Source organism: Cannabis sativa, unplaced genomic scaffold (genome assembly GCF_029168945.1).
Source record: "Cannabis sativa cultivar Pink pepper isolate KNU-18-1 unplaced genomic scaffold, ASM2916894v1 Contig3, whole genome shotgun sequence".
Taxonomy (NCBI): Eukaryota; Viridiplantae; Streptophyta; class Magnoliopsida; order Rosales; family Cannabaceae; genus Cannabis; species Cannabis sativa.
In genome coordinates this window covers 6,037,386-6,049,512 of record NW_026870039.1, presented here as the reverse complement: position 1 = coordinate 6,049,512, position 12,127 = coordinate 6,037,386, and the positions used below count along the sequence as shown (strand labels likewise).

The following is a 12,127-nucleotide window of genomic DNA, read 5'->3' as shown; positions in this document are numbered from 1 at the left end:
GCGCACTGTATGGCACGTGGTGCTTGTTATTGGTCAGGTCGTCTAGTGATATTCCCTTTACTCTTCAGTCTTTTGTATTAGCGGATATTTCTTTCTAATAAAAATTATTTTCATTCAAAAAATAAATAAATAAATAATATATTTTTAGGTGATTAAAAAAATTTAACCTCCTAACATTAGAGATTGTGTTATAGCAATACTCCTACTTTATTCTTTTTTTCCACCAAATTATTATGTCTCACACAAGCAATGGAGTAAAAAGTAAAATACAGAAGAGGACAAAGGGTATGAATAAAATAAAAAGTATACGGTGTACGGTCAGATTTGCGAGACTTTGAAAAAATTGGCAGATTGGGAGAGAGAGAGGTAGTAGAAGAGGGAGAGAGGCATTTCGAAATAAATAGGGTGGTGGGGATGACTTAATAGGGTTCTGAATAGTTACTTCTGTCTCTTGTTTCTCACTATAACGAAACACAACTTCACCAAGAAGACTCTAGAAACCTCCTCCTCAAACGTATATACCCCTTTGCCTATATATACTTATATGCAAGGAGAGAGAAAGCAGAGCTGCATATAATGGGGAAGACAAGGTGTTTTCTTGATATTAGTATCGGAGGAGAGCTCGAAGGCAGGATAGTGGTGGAGCTATATGACGATGTGGTGCCCAAAACCGCCGAAAATTTCAGGGCTCTTTGTACCGGAGAGAAGGGCATTGGTCCCAACACTGGTGTCCCACTCCACTACAAGGTTTCCTTTTATATAAGAGACCTATATAATCCATATGTACATGTTATGTGTTTATAAGCAAGTTTGCATCTGGGTTTATGATGGTTTTGGTAAAAGAAAAAAAAAGGGTTCATTTTTCTTGTTCTTGATAGGTGGAGAAGAAATCGAGAATGCCCGTATGAACTTAAAAACCCCTCCTTGTTTTTGCAACTTACATTTTTTTTGTGTTGTCATTGACCACAATGTACGGATTTAGTTTTTTCGTTTTAGGGGTGAGGAAAAGACGGTGATGCCCTTGATGATGAAGAGACCAGACCAGACAGACCACTGTCTGACTGGTTATATTCGTTTAGCTTTTTATTTGATCATATTATTAACATCAGGGTATTTGATTGTTCTAGTGTTTTAATTATAAAGTGGTGTCTTTTTTTTTTTTTTTCTTAAAAGTAGAATATTTGGGTTTTTTTTTTTGGTAATGAACTCTATTGATTTCGATAGAGGTGACAATGGTATCATGTTTTAAAGTTGTGAAGTTTTAGTTTTTTTTTTTTTTTAAAATCACTTCTTGTTCTTATAGTTGTTCTACACTGCGTTTATGATGTATCGATGTTTTGCTTAGTAGAATTTAGTAATGAGATAATGGGATATCTTTAATCTAAATGGATTAAGTTATCTTTGTATTTTGGTCTTGTCCTGGCGTAGTGTTAATGGTTTCATATGAGGAATGTGATAAAGTGATTCTCTTGTGCTTTTCAAATGGCTATAGCTACTTGCGCTTCAGTTATGGTGCCTTTCTTGATTCTACTCTTATTTATGTTGTTGGTATAGGGAGTTCGTTTTCATAGAGTTATCAAGGGCTTTATGGTTCAGTGTGGGGATATTTCAGCGGGAGATGGTACTGGGGGAGAATCTATCTACGGCTTGAAATTTGAAGATGAGAATTTCGAAGTGAAACATGAGAGGAAGGGGATGTTGTCAATGGCTAACTCTGGTCCAGACACAAATGGCTCTCAGTTTTTCATCACAACAACTCGCACTTCTCATTTGGATGGGAAACATGTTGTTTTTGGGAAGGTAACTAAAGGAATGGGGGTCGTACGGTCAATTGAGCACATTACAATTGGTGAGGGAGATTGTCCAACTGCTGAGGCCATCATTGCAGACTGTGGGGAGATTCCCGAGGGGGAGGATGATGGAATCTGTAATTTTTTCAATGATGGTGACATATATCCTGACTGGCCAGCTGATCTCGATGAGAGTCCTAGTGACTTGTCATGGTGGATGACTGCCGTTGAAGCAGTTAAGGCCTTTGGTAATGACTCATACAAGGTATTTAATACTTGCCTTTCTTTACTTGTGTTCTTAATTTTTAAGTTGATTTTCATATTCTGTTATGATGAATTGAGTTTATACATCATTATAGTAATCTTCAATTAAAGTCTATTGAAACAAATCAAAGTGCATGAATGTTTGGATTTTTACTTCTCTTTCTATGTTTATGTTTTGTTAACAAAAACAATTTATTGGACACAGAAACAAGACTTTAAGATGGCTCTTAAAAAGTATAGGAAGGCCTTGCGTTACCTGGATATATGTTGGGAAAAAGATGGCATTGATGAAGGTAGCATGTCTTTCAACCATAAAAATATGCATTCCCAAATATTTGACTGAGTGAAATGTGCTTCATTGGCTCAATATTCTTTATGTTACTCATTGTACGCACACTGTTTTTTGTTAAAAAAAAAATAGGGAGGAGTTCGTCTTTGAGAAAGACAAAGTCGCAGATTTTTACAAACAGCTCTGTAAGTTCATGCTCTCTGTGTCATTCCAATATGTTTATAAAACATTTTCTCAGCCTATAGTTGAAGATTTTTGTGAATTGTCATCTAAATTAAATATGGAAATCATTTCTGTTAAGTTTCTTTAAAAAGATAAAAAGAAGAAAACCACTTGGTTGTTCTTCTTTAGTCCACTGTTTTCTGTTAACCATAAATGAATGTTGGAAATTTTGTTTTAGGCCTGTAAGCTGAAATTAGGAGATCTGAAAGGAGCACTATTAGACACCGATTTTGCAATGCGCGATGGAGAGAATAATGTGAAAGCTCTGTTTCGCCAAGGTCAGGTTGGTATCTTCCATTAACTACTGAAGGAACTTTAGTTGAGCCACTCATATATATAGTCTATGAAATTTTCCCATTCCCCTGTTAGTCTATTTTTTTTCTTTGCTCCTTTAATTCTTTTTTTCCCTATAAACTATGTAAAGCGTATCTTTTGGGCCTTGTTATTGAAATGGTTGATTCTAATGGTTAACATTATATTTTCAAATCTTAACAATTTGGCACCCTCTTTTTCAGGCTTACATGGCCCTTAATGACATTGATTCTGCAGTTGAAAGCTTCAAGAAGGCAATAGATTTGGAGCCAAATGATGGTTAGTGAATGTTTTAGTCTGTCTTTTGGTCATTTTTTTGTTAGAAAATCGAACAACCTAATAACTAGAATTTTCAAACTATAATTTTGTGTGTACTCAAATTGAGTGTGGCGAAATCTGTTTGAACAATCCTGGTTACTGTGTGTGGAGGTCTAGCATTGTCCAAAATCTTTGTAATTTAGTTTTTGACTGCCAATTTAATTTCTGAGCATCTAATAATTGACCAGGTCTTCAAATTTCTTGCTATATAAAATAAAGTACATAATGGCGCAATAAAGTGATTTCTATCTTCATTACCTACCTTTTAGATTAAATTGTTGAAACTTGCTAATACCTTCTATCTATCTGGTGATTACAGCTGGAATAAAAAAAGAACTCGCCATTGCTAAGAAGAGGGTATGTAACATCAAACCTAATTTTTTGATTTTTAAATAGCTAGAAAGAATTACTTTTCATTGTAATTACATGTAAAATGTTGTGAACTATTACAGATTGCTGATAGGCGCGATCTGGAGAGAAAAGCATACAGCAAAATGTTTCAATAGCATTTTAGCAGGAAAACCGGTATTCTTATAATGTCTGTTATTTTCATTTCATAATTCCATTTTGGTATGTAGATTCCTTATGTTGTTTTTATTATGCAGGCTGCCCACAAATTCAGAGAATGTATCAGATTTCATGAACTTAATAGTTAGAGTCAAGTGGTTCAGGCTTTTTTGGCTACTACCCACATTCTGGAGGAGATTAAGGTAATAAATTGTTAAGAATAGTCTACATCATTGTTCTCGAATGATTTAGCTGTGGTTTTCTTTCAAGCAATTAGGTCTTTGTTTCTTGTTATGGCCATACTTACCAATGCTCTTTTTGGTTTTTTTGGTAGGTTTTTTTTTAATATGAATGGAGAACAAACCGCTCCCCACAGGATATATACAAACTGTAAAAATTCTGAGGCTTGAACCAAATCTGATAGAGTTCTAGTTCGTTTTTGTTCATCTCTTCATGTGGGAAGTCTTTTCTAGCTTAGAGAAACTTGTTAACTTTTACTGGATTATTATAAATCAAGAATTTTGTCATATTCCATTTGGGAAAGGATTTTGGGTATATAGTGTGAAATTTTGATTTTATCTTGTCTTGGCTATTTGTTGGAATCTACTATGTTCATGTTCCTCGTAACGCCCAAAAGTTTTCATGGCATTCTGGTACCTTCTGATCTCTGGCCCACCAACCTTTATGATTGGCCTTAATATGCTTCTTTCACTATTATATGTATAATTTTGTCAAACGTATTCCAACATAGAATGGTGGCCAACTTAATTTTGTTTTTATACATGCTTGTCCAATAAAGGTAACAAGGTAAAACCAGAACCATTGCCAAGGCAGTCTTGCAATTTGAAGCTGTTTTTGCTGCATTTTCTGAAAAAATATGTAACGGTTTACCATTATTGTCCTGCCTGTCTCAGTTGAGTGCCATTAAAATATACCATTCAAATTATAAGGTTGGTAGGTAAGTTGAACGCAATGAGAGGCCAAATAAAATTCTTAGCCCAGACATAAAGAATCTGAACAGTGCCCAATACATCAATCAGTCAATATGACTACACTCTTTTTCCTTTCTACCTTTTCCGTAGTTGCTTGACACACTTGAACCTTTTTTCTTTATGGGTATAATCAAGTTAGAGCGTACAGGAACAGAATAAAGCGCACACATTTTAATGGAAAAGAAAAAACGTAAAAAGTAGAGAGGAAAAAACATGTCCTAGCAAAGAAGTGAATAGGGCAGTGACCGAGAATTATGAGTTGTAATCATCAAGTCCCAGATCCCTTAGAGCGTCAGTAGCAGCCTCCCTACAGAACTCGTGGTTTTGTTTCGTTTTCCTTATATGCTTCTCAACGCCATTATTTAACAGAATAGTTCTGTCAAAAGTGAAAAATCTTAATTTAGATTGCAATCTATAATGGAAATCTCATAAAAGCAGATTGGACAAATGGGGGTATGTCAAATGGGAGAGGGAGAGACTTACCTGTTTTCAGGGTTCCTAGCAACAAGATTACGGATCATGAGACAGGCACTTTTCTGCATTTGTTGTGCTGCTGGAAACTTCTGCATGGCTTGGATGGCAAGGTCACCAGACCCAGCTTCCATTGCCCGTGCTGCTCTTTCCGGTGACCTCAAAGAAAGTATAGAGATAATTGACATAACCTATAAACATAAGTAAACAAGTGTGAGATAACATAGGTAATGGTACGCCCACTGCATGGTTTATCCTTCCAACTCATAATGATTCTCACAGTGAAAAAAGAGGGTGATTTGAGGAAAAAAATAAAATAGTATCTAACCCTAATTCATGTGCTTTAAACAGATAAGTTCTTATCAGTAGGTCCAAAACAGAGTTCCTACTGCAGAAAACCCTATATATAAATATCTATATATATGTATGTGCCTGTAATACAATGTAAATATGACCTTAATATTAAGACTAGTCTGTCTTCTTACCTCATGTAGGACAGAAGGGTCATCAGAAAATCTGGCTGCGAGTTTGATTAGCCTGTCCAAACCTCCTTTCTCAATGATAACGTTTTTATTTGTGTCACTTCCAGCCAACTAATTAGTTGCAAGAGATTATTCAACAACAAAAATAAAATGTTGTAAGAGACATAAGAGGTACTAATTAGATTCAGAAAACAAAATAACACTGGAAATCATTAATCTAAAATGACACTGAAATCAGTAATATAAATAAACACCAAGAACAAAATTGGTTTAAATTTCTATAATAATGCTTGTAAAATTATTCTTATCTAGTATCATCTTAATATTATAATAAAAAGTTCAATTAGGGGCAAGAAAATTGCTTTAAACTTTCGTTTTTCTATCGAAATTTAAACAAATTCAGTCCGTTTCCTTATTCAAGAATATTTTTTGTTTATTATGCAGTCAGTAAAACTTTTACTGATACTTTTGGGATCAAACTAATTATGACTAAATAGAGTTATTTTTTATTTTTTTTGGAAACAACAAATAAATAGTGTTATTAGTTAAAAAAAAAAATCAAAACACTAAAAAGCATCAAAGTAACCAAAATAACAATAAGAAATCCTTAGTATCTAATATTTATACATTATATATTACATTAGAAAAAATAAATATCTTATTGTAATAAAATTATTTTCAGTAAATATAATAAGGACATAATATTATACATATAATGCACACAAATGTGTAATAAAATTCTTAATTCTATATTTTCATATATATATATATTTAATTATTCTTATATAGAAATACAAGACTTGAAAAATTATAACTAATTACAGAAATTATTTTGAATAAAATATTCATAGAAGTTTTGCTGTAGTATCATATATTTCACAATAAGACAAAATAAAAATCAGAAACCTTGTATAAGATTTTAGATGCATAACAATTAAATAAATGATTGTTACTTGATCAAAATCAATAATCTTAATCAGTTAAATTTTAGACCTTAGAGAGCAAAGAACAGCAAACTCTAGCGACACTTTTATTGCCTTGTTCCCCACTGTCATCAATGCATCGAAGCAAAGCATCAATTCCACCATTTTCAGCAATGGATCTACATATTTCATCCTGTGAAATTGAAATTCGCCTCAGTATCAAAGAAATAAATTTCCTACGAGCGATAAGTGATAAAAGTGTAGCACTGAGAACGTCAGTCAATGCATTGATAAACCTTAAGTGTGCCTTTGGTTGGAGGTAATGGAATAGAATGAAAAACAATCAAATTTTATTTTATTTTATTGCTTGGTTGCATTTTAATATATATGAATGTCATTTCAACGGAATGATTTTTCTAATATTTTGGTGGAATAACTATCCCATTTCAAATTAGTAAAAAGGCCATTTGAATGCAATTTGAAAATAATAATAATAATAATTATTTTTTATACATGTACTTATAAAATTTAATTCCATTCCCATTTCTATTACTATCAACCAAACGCACCATTGATGTCTTAAAGAATGACAATTCACTTACATTAACTGCAACAGCCTTTAAAGCAATGCTAGCTGACACTAGACTAGGTGAGCTAAGCTCAGTCTGCAATGAAGCCACCAGAGCTTCTGCAATTCCAATCTTTGCAAATTTCCTTGCATAACCATAAACCTGGATTTCACACAAGACTAAAAGTTAAATTTACTTGAAAGAAAAACCTTATTCAGGGCATTTAGTGGTTTCCCTGGAAAACACTGTCAGTAAAAAGAGCATAACCAAATGTGATGCTAATCCTACACACCCATCTTAAAAGGGAATACATATGAATTGAGGGCATTGGCCAACTTTGCAACTGTATGCCAATCAGAGTCAGATACATATTTCTGAGAACTGCCGACTTACTTGTGAAGCCAAAACACGGTTATCATCAGGTGTTAGGAGAACACGAATAGCATCATACAAACTTTGAATGCTGCCTTCACCCGGGCGATTCAATGCATGCAGAATAAGTTCATCAATTTTCAACTCCATAAATTCATCTTTTAAAACCTCATTACCAGTCACAGCTGCAGCAACTACAGCGAAACCACTGTTCAAGATATCTAAATTTTGGACACCACCATTCAAGATATTCACCACAATTGATGGTCCGCCACTAGCCCGAAATGTTTCTGTACTTTGAAGATCTAGAATTGAGAAGGAAATAGATGTTATAAACAGCACCAAGGAGATGAGCCTAATAATGTCCAAAAATTTCAGGGTGAATTATCTAACACTAGACTAAGCAAACAAAAGCAATCAGAATTGACTAACGAGTACCTCCATAGATAACCACTAAAGATATTCTTGTTTCAACATTTCACATTCTAATATGTCCCACTATAAATGGTTCAATCGCTCCTCCCCAATTTGAAATCCAACAGCTTTTACTAAAAAAGAGCAATATTCTTAGCTCATCAGATTAGCAAACAGTATGAACTCCATAACAAGAAATGCCGACATACCATGAAGAACAGAAGACATTGCCTTTAAGGTCGAAACAAGAGCCTTTTCCTGCTCAATTTGAATCTCAGAACACAGGGAACAAATTAATTCAACCGCTCCATTTTTAGTAGCTATTGCTGCATTTCCAGATCCTTGTACACTACATAGTTCAGCCAGATTTTCAAACAATCTCGCCACTGAATCCAAATTTTGATCCTTGGGAAATGCTTTCAGTTTATTTAAACACTGTATCACTGGATTATCATCTACACCACCCTCTCCTGGTACGCAAGTGACAATCCCTGCCATACAAACACAGATAAACAAAAACCTTCTAACTAAATATTTTTGCTATAGATCTGAAACGTAAAGAAATGGGGTAAGTGTGGATGTTGAAAAGTTGCGGGAAAGCAGAGAAACCAGAGGTTCAACATATTTTCCCAGGAAAATGAGGAAAATACGAGAGTTTTTAGATGTGAGACCGGACCTGAGAGATCAACACCCTGGAGGGTAAGAGTTTCGATGGCATCTTGAAGGGACTCAGCTGGGTCCATCCCAAGGTCGTCCATGTTCTCCTTCACAAGCTCGTCAAACGCCTCCTGAGAGATAGTACGGACCGCATTCGTTGGTGGAGACATCTCCGGTTGTGCTTCTCTTGCCGTCCAAATGGACGATTAAGATTCACGATGATCACAAAATAAATGTGATAATCTCAGTATCTCACTGGAAGAGAGGGGAGAAGTGAAAGCTCTTAATAATACACAGAGAGCAGAGACGGAAAGAGCGTTCTATTTGATTTCAAATCGAGGGTGACGGTTGCATTGAATTAGATGGCCCAAACAAAAATAATAACAGCCCAATTCTCTCGGCCTATATATATTTAATGGAATTTCTTACATTTTAATTGCAAATTTGCCTTATCCAAAAAAATTTACGATATGCACAAATCTATATGTCAATTTTTATTTAACTTATTAAAGTTTAGTAGGGGATCTTACTATCTTAGTGACATTTTTAAATGTCACTATTATAATATATGTTTTCGAAAATAAAAATTTCTCTAAAGACAGATCACCCCTAGATCTGCACTGATTCGCCGTGAAACGACGTCGCATAAGCAGAGAGGAAAGATCCACGCGCGGTGACGATTTTGTTGGCCAGCGAGTGTAGAGAGAGAGAAAGCTTTTGTTTTTGAAAGAAAGAAAGAAATGTGAGAAGGATTAGTTTGATCTCTGGCTTCCTCTCATCCCTCGGTGGTGCTGCCTCAGCCGCCGCACCGTCCCTCGCCACACGTGTGTTGTGGAAAATTTTGCCTCCACCATCTCAAGTGAAAAGAAATATGAAATAAAGAAGACGTTAGGAAGGTAAGGAAACCCCAACATTCTGAATCATTTGGAGAAGAAGATGAAAGGGTAAGGGTTTAGTTACTCGATGGTGCTGAAGTTGGTAATTAGTCCGGGGAGATTTGGGTTGTTTGAGGTGTCAATGGAGGCTTGTGTTCAGAAAGCTTGCCCAAGACTATTGATTGATTGGGGTGAGGTGTAAAGTCCTTTTTGACAATTTAGATGCTAAAATAGTTTTTATTTTATGGTGAGATTTCTTTGCATTCATAACCGATTTTCTCACCTTTATTATTCGATTTTTATTGCTCTTTTTTATCTTAGGAAAGAATGATTTTCAACTGGACTTTTATTTTATGGAAACTTCTTGTAAGAGAAGAAATTCTCTTATGGAAAGTTGGTTTTTAAAGAAAATTTTGATTATTATTATTTCCCTTAATAAGTTTGATTGTGCCTTGATAAGATTAGATTATACACACTGTTTATGGCAGGTATTAAGACCCAATACAAGATCGAACTCATTTTTGGTAAGTTTCATTTTCTGGTCTAATTTGCTGGGACAGAATTTGGTTCTGATGCTGAAATCAAGTTTTTCTTAGGAAATTTTTGTACAGCTGTAGATTCGACTTTGTGGCTGTCTCTAGGGTTTCTATGTTCTATAAATAGAACCTAGAGAGCAGCCATTCGAATCAACTCTTCTAGATTTCATTTTTTGCATTTTTCTCATTCTGTGAAGAGAAAGTTATTTTTTTGAGAACTTAGTTGTTCATCTAGGATCTAGTATCTTTCATATCTATTATTACTCTGTCTTAGGATTAGTTAGAACAACTTGATTGAACAAGAGAGAGAGGTCTTCGGGAGAAGACTTGTTTAAGTCTTACTTCAGGAGGAAGTAAGCACGCACACTTCAAAGACGAAGGGAGTCACTGTTTGAAGGTGTTTTTGAAGTCAGATTCGTAAAGTGCATTACAAAGGATTGCGACAATAATTTAGAGGGATTCTAAACTTGTTTAAGTCAATTGTCTTTGTAATTGTTGATACTTTATTAATTGATTTCATTCTCTGAACGTGGGCTCGTGGACTAGGAGTGTTCGAAAGAACACTGATACCACGTACAAATCTCTTGTGTCATGTGATTTAATTTTCTGTAATTATTTTTATATTCTGTCTATTCTCTTTTGTCGCTGCAAAACTGGTTTCTGCAGTAATAGTATTACATTCTGCTTCTGCAGACGTATACAGTTTTATATTTTTGTATTTATTATTGGCATTTGTAAAACCTCAGTTTTCACGAGGTTTGAGGCTGATATTGCTTTGGGCTCCATACCTGGTTGGTGGGAGAAGATGAATGATGATTCCGATTGTTGTGATGGAGACTCTTCTTCCTCTTGTGCTATAACACAGTGTTGTAACTATTTGTCACGGACTTGGTCAGATCTCTGAACAATCTCAACCTCACCATCGTTTTCGGAGTATTAAGTTAAATAACCTTCTTTCAAAACTACTTTTGCTAAATAACCTTCTTATAAAATTATGTTTATTTTTTAATTTTTTTATTAACTAATAAAGTAAATGACTAATATACCCACCTAAATACAACTTAAACACTCAGCCCCAATCCCCACCATCAAGACCATTTTTATTCTTCTCATCTTCATTTCTTCATCTCTTCATCTCTTCTTCTCTTCTTCATTTCTTTATCTCAACCAACCTTAATAATAAGCTTAACTATTATTTTTTCTTCTCTTCACCTCACTATTTTTTCTTAAGATTTTTTCCATAAACCCATCTCCATCTCTTCTCTTTAAATCTATCATCTACTCTCTTAAAATTCCTAAAACTAAAACCCTAATATGTAATCAATCCAATCTCTATAGATAAAACTAAGAAATTCTTTTAGTTTAATCACTATTTCAGTAAGTTTTATTATATATATATATTCTCCAATTTAAATAAATATATCATATTATATATACCCACATAACATAATACATATACATGTATTTTTTTTTTTATGATAAACAATACATATACATATTCATGAGCATCATTCTCTACTTCAATTAGTGTAAAACAAATAGAATATAAATTGAGATTTTGTTCATTCTTTTTTGTGTTAAATTTAAAGTTATTTTTTTTTATTAAATTTAAAGTTAAGTTTTGGCTTGGTTGAATTTTGGTTCTTTAATTCACGTATTTTTTCTTATTTTATGAAGAAATCATATTTTATTTGTTTTGTTATCTAAATTTAAATAAATACACTACTATATTAATATCACATTATTTATGAATTAACAATTAAAATTAAAGATTATATTGTGTTTTCTTAGGCAAGAGTGATGTTTTCTCAGTTTTGCACCAATTGGCTCTTATGCATATTTACTTATGATTAGCATTTTTAGGTTATCCAATTGTTCAATCACCCAAGCTCAACTCTAACATACTATATTTTGGTAATTGAATGGCACAAAGCAAAATACCAAGTATTATAGATCCAAAACAACCAATCCAACGAAAGTTGATTTGGAACGAACCAACTCCTCCCCCATGCACAACAACTCAATTAAATGATGAGGTAAATGGGTAGAACTTCATCAAATATGTTTGAGATTTCTAAAGTCTATTTGATATATTATATAGCTTGATTGGTGTTAGTAGAGCTCGAACATAAAT

The 12,127-nt window shown here is 33.8% G+C and overlaps 2 protein-coding genes across 3 annotated transcripts; one reads left to right on the top strand and one right to left on the bottom strand.

Annotated features, from left to right (window-relative positions):
- The first annotated feature begins 278 nt into the window (after window positions 1-278).
- LOC133033314 (peptidyl-prolyl cis-trans isomerase CYP40-like) lies at window positions 279-4,278 on the top strand. Of its 2 annotated transcripts, XR_009685572.1 has the most exons (10): window positions 279-747; window positions 1,555-2,055; window positions 2,260-2,347; window positions 2,476-2,528; window positions 2,744-2,848; window positions 3,081-3,156; window positions 3,515-3,552; window positions 3,648-3,720; window positions 3,801-3,905; window positions 4,037-4,278. XR_009685572.1 is itself a non-coding variant. In XM_061108041.1 (9 exons), the coding sequence occupies exons 1-8, from the start codon at window positions 577-579 to the stop codon at window positions 3,699-3,701; spliced, it is 1,086 nt and encodes a 361-aa protein (XP_060964024.1). In that variant the 5' UTR covers window positions 337-576; the 3' UTR covers window positions 3,702-3,720; window positions 3,801-4,278. The 2 variants fall into 2 exon arrangements, 1 of the variants encoding a protein (XP_060964024.1); XM_061108041.1 differs by having other exon boundaries at window positions 337-747; window positions 3,801-4,278.
- Window positions 4,279-4,665: 387 nt separating this feature from the next.
- On the bottom strand, window positions 4,666-8,978 carry LOC133033313 (uncharacterized). Its single transcript, XM_061108040.1, has 8 exons — window positions 8,602-8,978; window positions 8,135-8,416; window positions 7,533-7,816; window positions 7,173-7,301; window positions 6,641-6,763; window positions 5,651-5,758; window positions 5,178-5,356; window positions 4,666-5,070 (listed from the first exon to the last, which is right to left on the bottom strand). Exons 1-8 carry the CDS (start codon window positions 8,750-8,752, stop codon window positions 4,947-4,949), a joined length of 1,380 nt encoding a protein of 459 aa, XP_060964023.1. The 5' UTR covers window positions 8,753-8,978; the 3' UTR covers window positions 4,666-4,946.
- Window positions 8,979-12,127: the final 3,149 nt, after the last annotated feature.

Excerpts from the sequence above, each read along its gene's own strand:
- LOC133033314 (XM_061108041.1), top strand. The coding sequence starts at position 577 with ATGGGGAAGACAAGGTGTTTTCTTGATATTAGTATCGGAGGAGAGCTC. Across the intron at positions 2,348-2,475 it reads AAAAGATGGCATTGATGAAG|GGAGGAGTTCGTCTTTGAGA; the intron begins GTAGCATGTCTT and ends AAAAAAAAATAG. Across the intron at positions 3,553-3,647 it reads TCGCCATTGCTAAGAAGAGG|ATTGCTGATAGGCGCGATCT; the intron begins GTATGTAACATC and ends GAACTATTACAG.
- LOC133033313 (XM_061108040.1), bottom strand. The coding sequence starts at position 8,752 with ATGTCTCCACCAACGAATGCGGTCCGTACTATCTCTCAGGAGGCGTTT. Across the intron at positions 7,817-8,134 it reads AATGTCTTCTGTTCTTCATG|ATCTTCAAAGTACAGAAACA; the intron begins GTATGTCGGCAT and ends TCTCAATTCTAG. Across the intron at positions 6,764-7,172 it reads TAAAGGCTGTTGCAGTTAAT|GATGAAATATGTAGATCCAT; the intron begins GTAAGTGAATTG and ends TCAATTTCACAG.